This window comes from Apium graveolens, chromosome 3 (assembly GCF_009905375.1).
Source record: "Apium graveolens cultivar Ventura chromosome 3, ASM990537v1, whole genome shotgun sequence".
Classification (NCBI taxonomy): Eukaryota; Viridiplantae; Streptophyta; class Magnoliopsida; order Apiales; family Apiaceae; genus Apium; species Apium graveolens.
The window spans coordinates 34,220,263-34,232,493 of record NC_133649.1 but is presented as its reverse complement, the minus strand read 5'-3'; the positions used below and the strand labels follow the sequence as shown (position 1 = coordinate 34,232,493).

Sequence of the window (12,231 nt, the reverse complement as noted above, 5' to 3'; positions counted from 1 at the left end):
TTGAACTGGTAACTGCTTGCAGGATATTTGGGAGTGATGATGACACGACTGTTGCAATACCCACACTTTCAGTTTATAACAGAGCCACACATTGCCATTTAATTTTGTAATTAATTTCAAAATTGTCATTATCTTTGTTTAATTTTGAGTCACACGATGGTAAATGATCCAATGGTTATAAAATAGGTCTCTTTAGTCTCCAAATATATGGGGTCTCCATAGAACCCAACTCATTATAAAAATAGTATTTTAATTTTTAAAAGTACCCAATCTCTGAATAGGATGGTGTTAATAATCATTCTTTTAATCTTTATATAAATATACACATACTTAACTACATTAATAATCAGTTAATTGCTTACTTTCGTACCAAAGTGTAACTTGAATTCCAAAGCCTCGACTAACCACGCCATTACTCGTGAAGTGCTGGGATTATAATGCACTAGCTTATCCCGTATGATGCACGGATTCTCGTTAATATTTAAAAAATTATTTATCCCGTTATATTTTAATTTTTAAAATACTTTTATAAATATTTATTAATTATAAATTTATAATAAAAATAATATAATAACTATACTAGAATAAGTAAACTATGTCTGGTGGTTTAACAATTTAGTAGTTTAACGAATATATAACACTATTTATTTATTTTTTAATAATATGATACGTTGTGGTCGTAATTTAGTAAGATAAGTAGACTATATCTAGTAGTTTAATAATTTAGTAGTTTAGCGGATATATAACATTATTAATTTATTTTCTTTAATAATCAAAATTATTATTAAAAAATAATAAATAGTACTGCTAAACTACTAAATTGATTAACCGGAATGGGGTATAATTTGGTTCAACGATTATTCCCTAATTTGGATTATTAAAAAAAATAAATAAATAGTGTTATATATCCGTTAAACTCCTAAGTTGTTAAACTATTCCACATAGTTTACTTATTCTACTAAACCACGATCACAACTTATCACATTACTAAAAAATAATAAATAGTACTGCAAAACTACTAAATTAATAAATACTAGACATATTCTACTAATTCTACTAAACCACGACCATCCGTTATTCTATTATTTTTATTATAAATTTATAATTTTTACATTTTATACAAATATTGTAAAATTATAATATTACGAGATAAATAAAAAATTTAAATATTAAAAGGAACCCGTGCATGACACGAGATTTAAGCTAGTTTGAATAATAAGAAATTATCATTAACATTGGTTCTCAACTTTTTTCACTTTAAAAGTTTATAAATTAATAAACAATAAAATCAAAAAAATTATAACAAGCCCTTTCTTTAAAATAATAATATCAAAAATAAAATAAAATAATGCTCAAGTAAATCTATACTATATTATAATAGACGAAAAATTAAAATTTTGGTAGTCGGTCTGTCGGTACTTGCTGAAATTACTTAATTAATCTTATTTAATTATTCTAATTCTAATTATTGGATCGATCAATTCTAATTCTAAATGATTTTGAAGTCAACTTACTCTATTGTTTTATCAATTTCAATTCTATTATATATCAAAATCTATATCATTATAATTTATATTGAATTCAACTTCTTCTACCAATTTATATTTCAATTCATATCGAGTTCATATTATTCTAATTTGTTACTTCGGGCTAAATTAAATTTAAACAAACTAAATATAATTATTAAGATTTAGTTGATATATCATGTGAATCGGGTTAAGATAATATAATAATACTATACATCATCCTATAAAATTATATAATGAACTTGGATAAACAAAATAATATATTTTATTTATCCATGATAAAAAAAATACATTATACAATTGATTCAGACTAACACAAAACTAAAATAAAATACAATTCGACCAATAAAAATAAAAATCATATATACTAATTATTCAGTTTAAAACAAAATTATCTTAATGATCCATACTTTAAAAAAGATTAAAATTAAACTAAAAATAATTAGTTTGATTTGGTCGGTGTATTGAACATCAGGCTAAAATAAAATAATGTAAACCACTGATCCGAGAAATCAAATTAATATTAGACTAAGGGTGTGTTTGGTATTGCTGTTGCAGACAGCAACAGCAGCTTTTCGCTGAAAAGAAGTTAAAAAACTGTTTGGTAAAATTTAAAAGCTGCTTTTCGGAAAAGTGTTTTTGGCCTAAAAGCTTCTTAGAAAAAGCAAGTCCCCCAATGCTTTTAGAAAAAGCTGCTTTTCAGCTGTTGAAGCAGATGCTGATTTCACCATCAAACCTTATCAAAAACATCATTATTTTTAATTTTTTGCATCAACACATATACATATCAAAAAAATTACCAAACAGTCATCTGATTTTTACAACAGCACTTTTTTTAGCAGCACTTTTTCTAACAGCACAACAATTTTTAACACCAATCCCAAACAGAGCTTAAGTGTAATTCGTATCCTATTAATGTGAACTAATAATCAAATTTTAATTAAAATATAAATAATAGTTTTTTAAAATACACATAAAATTATCAATAAAACTATATCATTCAATCAGTAATATTGTCTTTTTCAAATATCTTTTATAAAATTATAGTTAATTGATTAAGTAATCACCATGCTAAAATAATATTTTTTACGGTCCGAACATAATGAAGACATTATATTTTTGCCCTGAATAAAATGATAATTTCGTTATAATAACATTCCTTCTTACCAATACTATCACTTTAAATAAGTTTAAATATTCTAAAAAGTTATGAATATATACGTCTACTAATATAATTATTATGAAGTCATATTATTTAAAGTTTTAAATGAACAAATTAAGAATTGAATTCAAAAAAAAATTAAAAAATAATATATTCTTAAAAAAATCTATGCATGCGATATGTGCATCGCACGGGTTTTAAGTTAGTAAAACTAACAATAGGTTATATTCAACATAAAATAATAACTAATAACAAATTTATTACGTGAAAAGTAAAATAATTAACTTGTAAGTTAATAAAATTTAAAGAGTTTTTCTAGTGTGTGATGTGGACATGCTAAGAGTTACTCTTAGTGTTTAATGAGTTGTCCATAAAATATTATGGAGAGCACATTAATAATAATGTACTCTACATACAGCATGTACACACTAGACAAACCCAAACTTAAAAGTTCATTAAGCATATTTAATTAGTGTTTTGGTTGTCAACCTTGGTCAATGTTTACGATTAACATTCTGAACTTAACAGGTTGAAGCCTGCGGAACAACTTCTTTGTTTTTTGCTAAATACGTGTTCATACAATTTTTCCCCAAAATACATGTCCATCCATCTTATGAACAAGGTTAGTCGGAAAAATTCGTTAATTAATTTATTTATTTATTTTTGTGCTCGTGTTGAAATCTGATAATTTTATGAACCATTTAACCTTTCTCATCGTTTAGGGCAAGACTCTAGGTGATCACTGAATGATTAGCACGATACCACGAAGGGAGAGCTTCTTGTAGAATGCTGTGTCGAGTCCAAGTGAGATGGATAATTGGGTTCAATTTTGGTCCAAAAATTGATGGTTTTGGAGGTTCTTATACTAAGGTGCAACTTATCATGTGAAGCTGCAGTATATTAGAAGATGTTTTACCGGTTATATGAAGCTGCATACCATAGAAAGTTAAAGCCGAATAACAGAGGTCCAACTGGATTTTGGACAGGCATGGCAAGTGCTGTTGCCCAGGTAAATCTTTGGTTAAACAGGTGAGGTGCTGAAAACACTGTGGTAGCGAGCCAGAATGGAGAGGTACTCGAACAGGCGTACTAGCGTACTTTTATGGGCAGAATCAATATTTAACAAGAATTGTATCTCCTAAAATCAAGTAAAATGGACTCTATTTTCAAGGAATAACATCTTAATACATTTCTATCACTAAAAACATGGTAATAACTTCTAATCAAGTTTTGAGTGTCCTGGAGTTCGGACACTAGAAACTTACTGAAAAATGGTTGGACAACTTTGTACACATGGTTTATCAAAATGTGGCTTTCTCATAAGTGAGTCCTAAACCTAAAAATTACATGAGACTTGATTCTTATAAATATTGGATACGTTAGCACTTTGTAAGGACTAAAAAATATTGATTCTCACTTATAATTATTTTACAAGGATCATGTAGAAAATGGAACAATAGACATTTTCAGGCATCCCCACGACCGAGTAAAAACTGCTCCGCCTCCCATGTCCGGAAACCTTGCAAAATCCGTCCCAAAAAACGTCACATCTCTCCACAAACCTGGAATTGCAGTCCCTATGCAGAATCATGAAACAAACAGATCTGTTCTAATCCCCGAAAACCAAGGGTAAAATCAGCTATTCCGATAATATTTACTTGAGATGTTACCAAATTTCTCTCAAAACGCAGAAGAAACTCAACTATTCCAAAACTAAATTAGATCTTAAATTAGATTTTACAAATATCATATAAGATCAGCACATAAATCTATAGGACTTGTGGTCCATTGAAAAAGCGAGCAAGTAAACCACTCTCTCCCTAACAACACCACCCGTTATATTTCCTAAATTTACAACACATGTAAGTTCTCAATCTCGAATAGGTTGAAAACCATATACTGGTTCAAGGTTAGATGTAATCTTCACTGAACAAGGATCTCTCTTTCATCAACTCGTTGAGCCTCTGTATCAGCCTCTGACGGCTTGCCTTTAAAAGATTTTTGGCTAAATATCTTAGCAAACGAATTTTTTGACCTTGGGTTTGTTTGAGATCCAGAGCCTTCTCTGTTGCTGTTATCACTTTTCTTAGCAAGTTCGTCAGATATTGTGTTAATAGCACTGTCAAAACGACGTTTATATGTTGGGTACCTTGAGATAGATTTAGTGATCCCGTGCAGCCTGAAGAAGAATATTGGAAGTTGTAAAGTGCAGAATAAGTAGCAGATGGAATGCAAGTACATAATAAGAAAATCACTTCAGAGATTATCAAAAATTGGTTTCTTCAATACCTTCGAGCTAATCCATCAAGCTCAGCTCGTTTAAGCTCAGACTCAGGAGGTGTGCCAATGTTTGAATTCTTTAATCTCTCAGGGTTACCACTCAGTAGAACTAATTTCCCCAGATAGGCCTCTTCACTCGGAGTGAGATGTTCAGCTTTAATCTGCTCTTTAATGATAAGGAGTGGGTTAAGAAACCAATCAAAGAAAGCATCCCTTGGTCTGTCTGTGGGTGTTATCTCAGTAGTATTGTCAGCTGCACCGAGGTGACAAAATTTGTAATAAGATTGCATAATCATTACCTTGCATGATTGAGACTCTACTCATGATCAGTATATTAATTTGATAAAATTGTCTTTAGCTTACCTAGCAATATACCAGGAGAGTTATATTTTGCAGATCGTAAAAGCGACTGCAGGATGCCGTAGGCGGCTAAACCAGTACATATAGCCTTTCCATTACCTTTATTTGACTTGGCATCTTCAATGTCTTGCTTAGTTATAAGGCCTTCAGAAACCATTACCTCCCCATAGCGCTTACACTCCTTGAATAAGTTATCAATGAGCTACAAGTAATGTTAAGTGTTAAATCAAATGCACCAAGTTCAATACCCCCTCCCCCCCCCCCCTCTTTGTATGTGCTTGCCTGCACCGGAGAGGAAGTGAGTTATTTCATAAAAATTAATCAGACCCTTGACGTTTAAAATATACTCATTTATACCTCTAGAGGCTTCACCTCAACTAAAGGGGTCTTCATAGAGTTTGAACGAGAGGGAACCTTGCGGAAGGACTCAGGTTTGTGTAAAGAGCCTTTATTAGAGCTGCCTCCTGAGTTTGAAGTCTTTCTCCGATACTGAGGCCTAGTTATATTTAAAGAAATATATAAGTTGGTAGCCAAAATTAACACTAGTAACTAGTCATACTAAAATAAAGATTTAGTCAAACGAGAACCTGGGGAAGCAGGAGCCTTCTGGCATGTCAAGAACATCATTGCTGTATTCATCGTATATGGATAATGAAGCAATAATATAGCACAACCCCAACTGTAAAGAAGATTCCTGTAGCACAAGCCAAGTAAAAGTATTTATTGGAACCTGATGTATGTGAAATAATTATCAATCTAGCTTCATCTGTAGCATGCTCAGATGTAGATTGTCTAGATGCAAAATGTTTTACAAAATGTGCAGATTAGAAAACACGTATAGGTGATTTCGTAATGATTCTCTACTTTACATTGCATCTAAAGCACCAAAAGTAATAAGACAATAAGTTTCACAAAATTTTGTAATCATTAATATTTTACTCTTTACTTTCTGTTAGCCAAGTAAATCAAATCATAACCATCAGTCCTCAATTTTTAGAAAATTGTGAACTCAAAAGTTCCTGATTGAGTTATTAAGATGTTCAAAAAAAAATATGTTTATCTTTGTCACTGATATGGATTGTGAATAAACAATAAATCACCTGATATACAATAACTGCAGCATAAGCCCCCAAGACGATACTCGACAAAATGGAGGCCAATAAGGCCCCAAAGACAGCCAATGGCCAGAGTAATATAGCCAGACCTGCAATTGGGACACATATCGTTTCCAAGAAAGGACCTTCCCGTCCTATGCAGTCTTGAAACAAACGGTGCCACCCTTTGAAGAGCATGTAGGGGAATTTACAGAAAGCAACAAGTGAGATCACTATAAAGTCAACCAAGATACCTATCACTCCAACTATAATAGCTCCTGGAATGCAAATCAACCTGCACAAGAGCAAAATGGATCAGTTCGTTAAACAAAGGAAAATCAAATGAGTGGCCAACGAAAGCAGAGTCTTGTAAAAGGACAATTTTATGGAGTCATTTCCATGCAAACTTCAGAAAAGTAAAGGTTAAAGAAATCTCAAGTTGTTAAAGAATCCTGACAAGGATTTCATCATTATTCTCAGTTCTCACAATAATATTAGGAACAGCAACAAGTGAAATAATTAATGAAAACAGATGGAGAGACGGGACTGTTTAGCAGCCAACTGTGAGCTACCACTGTTATCTGAATCACTTGAGTCCAGATTGGCTGGGTAAACCTATAAGATTATAAATACGACAAAATAAGGGAATGAACTATACTGCCACGATGATTGAGAAATGACAAGGCTATGAATAATGCCTGCTAGTGAGTTATTTTTTAACATCCAGAACGTACTAACGTAGAGTTCAGTTCAAGTGCTACAGTTACCATGTCCTAAAATTTATTAGTAAAGATAAAAATCAATCCATCTGAGGTCTTGTCCACCAAAATGAATATCGTAATAAGACCAGTGATATAACTTAACAATTTTTTGCATAAAAGGTTGACAAATATGGACCTCCCCCCCCCCCAAAGTATTACTGCTAAAAACATGTAGAAGAAATAACCTTATTTCGTAATATTTTCCTTTTTGAGGTCCTTGACCTCGTAGGTCATCCATAATCGAGAAATAGGAATGATAGCATACATCCCCAAAATCTCTAACAATAGTAAAACACCCAGTGACTGTTTCCCAAGTTCCGTCCTGCAAATAATCCAGAACACGATCTCTTTTCACATAAGCAACAAGAAAGAGACCATAACTTGTTATGCAAATATAATATCCAACTCACATAGATACAATGGAAAAACACATCATCTTTCCCCTCGCCAACTGCGTCAAAAGTGGCAAATATAGGTGAAAGAAGCCCAAATGCTGCACCACCAATAATACTTCCAACTATGCTAATCAGTGGCCACATAAACAAAGGCACGATAATACAGATACAGAGGACAAGCTTCAAAACGATCCCGAATTGTTTGGTGCTGCCATATGAAATTCAAAGAACAATTACATAATGAAATAAAATATGATTAGGCAAAAAATACAGGAATATAGTGACCAGAAACAGCACCTCAGAATGCAATAATACGTCCAAAGATAGTGTACTGGCCAGAGTCCCAATACTATCGCAGAGTTCCCAATGGTCATAATAAGACATATTATTGGGCATAAAATGATACCTGAGAACAAAGAGCAAGGAATTCCACATTTATGAGTCCACTGATGTAGTACACAAAAAAAACTCACTCATACAACCCTATCCGCAAAGGATAGTTTCTTTGGACTTGTCTACACATTGCAAATACAAGGTCTTCTAAAGACAACTTCAAATCATTGAATACTCTAAGAACAATTTTGAGACAAAAAAAATCGGTGTGCAAACATGATTTTGCTATGTTAAACCTACATCAACCTTTATAGATCGAGATTTATAGAAGTGCAAAAGTTAAATGTTGTGGAGTACTTGTAGAATTGAGAGTCTAAAAGCCAAAACACAGACACTAAGAATGAAAGGGAAGAATCAACACCACATACACACACATTGAGAGTACTATTTAAGGGGATACTATATAAAATCATACAAATGCTTCAGAAACAAATTTTTAGCACTTCCTGACACAAGATCCAAATCTTAACAAAGTCCTCAGAGCGGCCTTTTTTTCTAAAAGGTTAGAGGAGGTCAACTTAAAGCACACATAATCATGGAAGTTTTCTATATTAAATATTCTCCACAAATTGCTTTTAGTCACTAGTTTTACAGTCAGTCACTTATTTTCCAACAATTCTCCGCAAATAACTTCTGACCGATACTTTTTTGGTTGGCCCTCTGCTCTTTTGCACATGTCTATATTCGAAGTTTTAACTCATCAACCATAGCACCTTTGCATATGTCCCTGAACTTAAAGTCTTCACTAGTCAAACCTGAGCAATTCGAGGTCTATGAAATGACCAAATTACCAAAAACGGTGGTATTACATATTTCTCCATCTACCTAAACCACACATAAATCATGGAAGGATTTCTATATTAAAACTTCTCCAGAAATTTCTTTTAGTCACTGGTCCACTGTCAGTCACCTATTTCCCAACAATTCTCCGCATAAAACTTCTGACTGATACTTTTCCGGTCAGCCCTGTGCTCTTTTGCTCATGTCTATATTCAAAGTTTTAACTCATGAATTATAGTAGCATCTTTGCACATCCCTGGACTTAAGTCTTCAATAGTCAAACCGATGCAACTCGAGGTCTATGAAATGACCAAACCACCAAAACTGATGGTATTATATATTCTCTTCTGTAGTGGCTAACCCACCCCCGCCACCCCTAGCCGCAGACCGTAGTGTCTTTGTTTTTGAATGTATACCTTGTCCGCATTTTATCGACATAACATCTTTTCAGCATAAATCAAACAGTAAAAAATCAAAATCAAGGATTTAATCACAAACTACTCCTATATCAAAACAAACAAAATTCCAAGTGCTGATATTTTAAAAAATCAAAGAAATTCACTGCCATGGTTTCAACCTCAAACAATCAAGCTCCACAAAACATTAACCAAACAAACTAAAACAAAACCAATACTTTGGTGCAATGAAAGAAAAGAGTAAAATCTATTCATTACAGAAACAAAACATAAATACAAAATTTCATAGAAACAACAATAGAGTTGCAAACCTTTAATTAAGCCCAGAAGAAGAAGTCCAATGAAATAAGGCAAAAAACAAATGAAGTTCCACAAAGAAGCCCAAATCCCTCTAGGAGGCTCCATCTTCAGATCTAACAAAAATCTCTAAAACCCCATCTCAAAACCTGCTCAAATCTTAACTTTTTAATTCCCTTAATCCCACTTAATAAAGAAAACAACCAACTTGAATTCATAAAAGTTCATTTTTTGTTCACCAAAAATGTAAGTTGTTTAACAAGAAAGGAAATTGAGCAAGAGATACACGTACGTATGTATGAATATAAGGAATAACTTTGTTTGGCACTTGACAGTTAGGTATTAACAACAGGTATGATAAACTGTCAAGAACCTCTCGTGCAACTTTTAAGGTGGTGAAGTATTTAAAAGCACAGAAGCAAAGAATACTTTCTTTTTCATTTTGTTAATTATATACACTATACAGAACCAAAATATATTATCTTGTCTTGGTCACCGACCTTTAATTTTATTAGTGTTCACACATTTTTTTAGTATTTTCGGAAAATATTTTTTTTTAATTTTATACTTTATATAAAAGTATGTTTTTTTAATTTTATACTTAATATAAAAGTATGTTTTTTTTTCATTTATATACTAGAATTTCTTTTAATGTGACTTGTAAATATCTTTTATCTGATAATTTAGAATAGGCAACAAAATTTTAATAGAACCGAAAAAGGAGGGGCACGGAATTAATAAAAGCAGCTTTGTTCTTGGCACCTGTACAATCTTTTAATAAAGAAAACCTGGATAAAGGAGAAATGCTGTCCATTGTTGTGCTAATATTCTACTAAACAAATGAATCAATTCTTCGCTACAGGGCTGAATAGAATTCAGGTCCGGAGTCTACCGGACCGGGTACCGGTCCAAGATCTGAACCGGACCCGGTCCGGTCCCCGGTATTTATAACTGAAAAAATCCGGTTTTCGGTCCGGTCCGATTCGGTCCGGTCCGGTCCAAGACCTAAAAAAATCCGGTTCAGACCTGAATGGACCTGAATTCATATATATAATTGTTTTATCTTTAGTTTATGTCTTGTAATATCATATATAAATATTAAATATTCACCCATATCATATTTTATTGATCCAAGTTAATAGATAATAAATTCATATAATAGAATAGATCGATACTACACTTTAAATTACTAAATTTTGTACTTTATGTAATAAAATATTGATATTCATACTTTTAAGATTTTATATTTACTTTTAAAATAATAAAATATGTAATTACTTTTAAATTTTTATTGACGTACCAAGTAACAAAATTTTTAATGTATATAAATTTGGAAACAAAATTAAAAAAAAATTATATGAATAATTTTTTTATATAAATATTAATTGAATCGGTCCAAACCGGTCCGGTCCCAGTCCAATCCGGTTTTTCCGGTCCGGTCCGGTCTCAAGACCGGATAGAGCCGGTCCGGTCCTCGGTCCTTAATTCTGAAAAATTCCGGTCTTCAGTCCAGTCCGGGTCGGTCCGGTTCGGTCCGGTTTTTGACCTTTGTGCAGCCATACTTCGCTATACATAGAATTGCCCAAAAGATCTCTGGGCCGGCCTGACCATAAAAAGTTCTGGTATTGACCGGACTTGCTTTTCAAATTTTAACATTAATTGAGTTGGGCCGAGTCTGGTGTTTCCGGAATTGTTAGACCTTGTTTAGGCTTTCTGTCACGAATGTTCATGGGTCAGGTTGGAGGCGTTTTTACCACCCAACCCAATTAAATCGGTTTGAAATTTTTTGACTCAACCCGTAAAATATAAAATCGTAACTCAACTCTACCCGTCGTACACCGGTTAGGGTCGGGTTGGGTTGGTTTGAACGGATTGAATGGTTATATAAAAAAAGTTTCAATATTATAAATATGTGCTAATTTCGAATAATATAACTTAAGATTATAGTATTTTTCCTAAAATTTGATTAAATCGAAATTTTAGTAATGTATATCATGTCGTAAATCATATACACATACACGAAATTTAACTATAAATGAAAATATTTATATTTTATAATGTACAATTGCATATAATATATATTATATTTAAATTATCGAACGAGGCTTAAGTTAAATCGGATTGGGTTTGGTTGGCCGAAAAAATCTTGAACCCGTACCCAACCCATTTAATGCGGTTCGAAATATTTTTAACCCAACCTTGGATCGGGTTTTTTTTAAAACGGTTTAATCTGCCTAAAAGAGGGTTTAATTGGGTTGGTTTGATAGGATTGACGAGCCCATGAACACCCCTACTCTCTAGGCAGATTTTATTGAACTTTTTTTCAAGTCGGATCGTATCATGTTGGACTTTTTTTTTAATTTAAAGCGAAATGCATTTAATTAGAGATTTTAAATACAATATATGCTAGTAACAAAATCATTGCAAAAATTGATTAGTTTACATGAATTATTTTGTGAAGATACTATTTCATTGAAAATATTTAAATTCGACAAAAAATAATCATGTTTATAAAATAATACGTTTTATAAATGTTATCCAAATATATAGAATCATAAAATTAAGTATATAAATTAGTCATGAATATGTAAATAATATATGTATTTAAAGTATTATTTATATTTATAATAAATATACATACATTACTGTATAAAGAAATATATTAGAATAATCAGATTTCAACCGGTTTTTCGGGGTTTTAATCGGGCTGATTCAAAGACCGGGTCTGGCAGAAATCCAGGATTTTAACGGAGCTGGGTCGGGCTGT

General features: G+C 32.1%; 1 protein-coding gene across 1 annotated transcript; it reads right to left on the bottom strand.

The window, feature by feature from the left end:
- Positions 1-4,391: 4,391 nt before the first annotated feature.
- Positions 4,392-9,905, bottom strand: LOC141712090 (putative membrane protein At3g27390). The gene is made up of 11 exons (XM_074514887.1): positions 9,757-9,905; positions 9,479-9,613; positions 7,876-7,984; positions 7,594-7,786; positions 7,369-7,505; positions 6,429-6,717; positions 5,916-6,022; positions 5,686-5,824; positions 5,332-5,530; positions 4,978-5,221; positions 4,392-4,867 (listed from the first exon to the last, which is right to left on the bottom strand). Exons 2-11 carry the CDS (start codon positions 9,570-9,572, stop codon positions 4,612-4,614), a joined length of 1,767 nt encoding a protein of 588 aa, XP_074370988.1. The 5' UTR covers positions 9,573-9,613; positions 9,757-9,905; the 3' UTR covers positions 4,392-4,611.
- Positions 9,906-12,231: the final 2,326 nt, after the last annotated feature.

Bases quoted from the DNA above. Each gene is read 5' to 3' on its own strand.
- LOC141712090 (XM_074514887.1), bottom strand. From the start codon at position 9,572: ATGGAGCCTCCTAGAGGGATTTGGGCTTCTTTGTGGAACTTCATTTGT. The intron at 6,023-6,428 runs GTGATTTATTGT...CTTGTGCTACAG, and splicing joins CTGCAGTTATTGTATATCAG to GAATCTTCTTTACAGTTGGG. The intron at 5,531-5,685 runs GTATAAATGAGT...CATTACTTGTAG, and splicing joins TTGAGGTGAAGCCTCTAGAG to CTCATTGATAACTTATTCAA.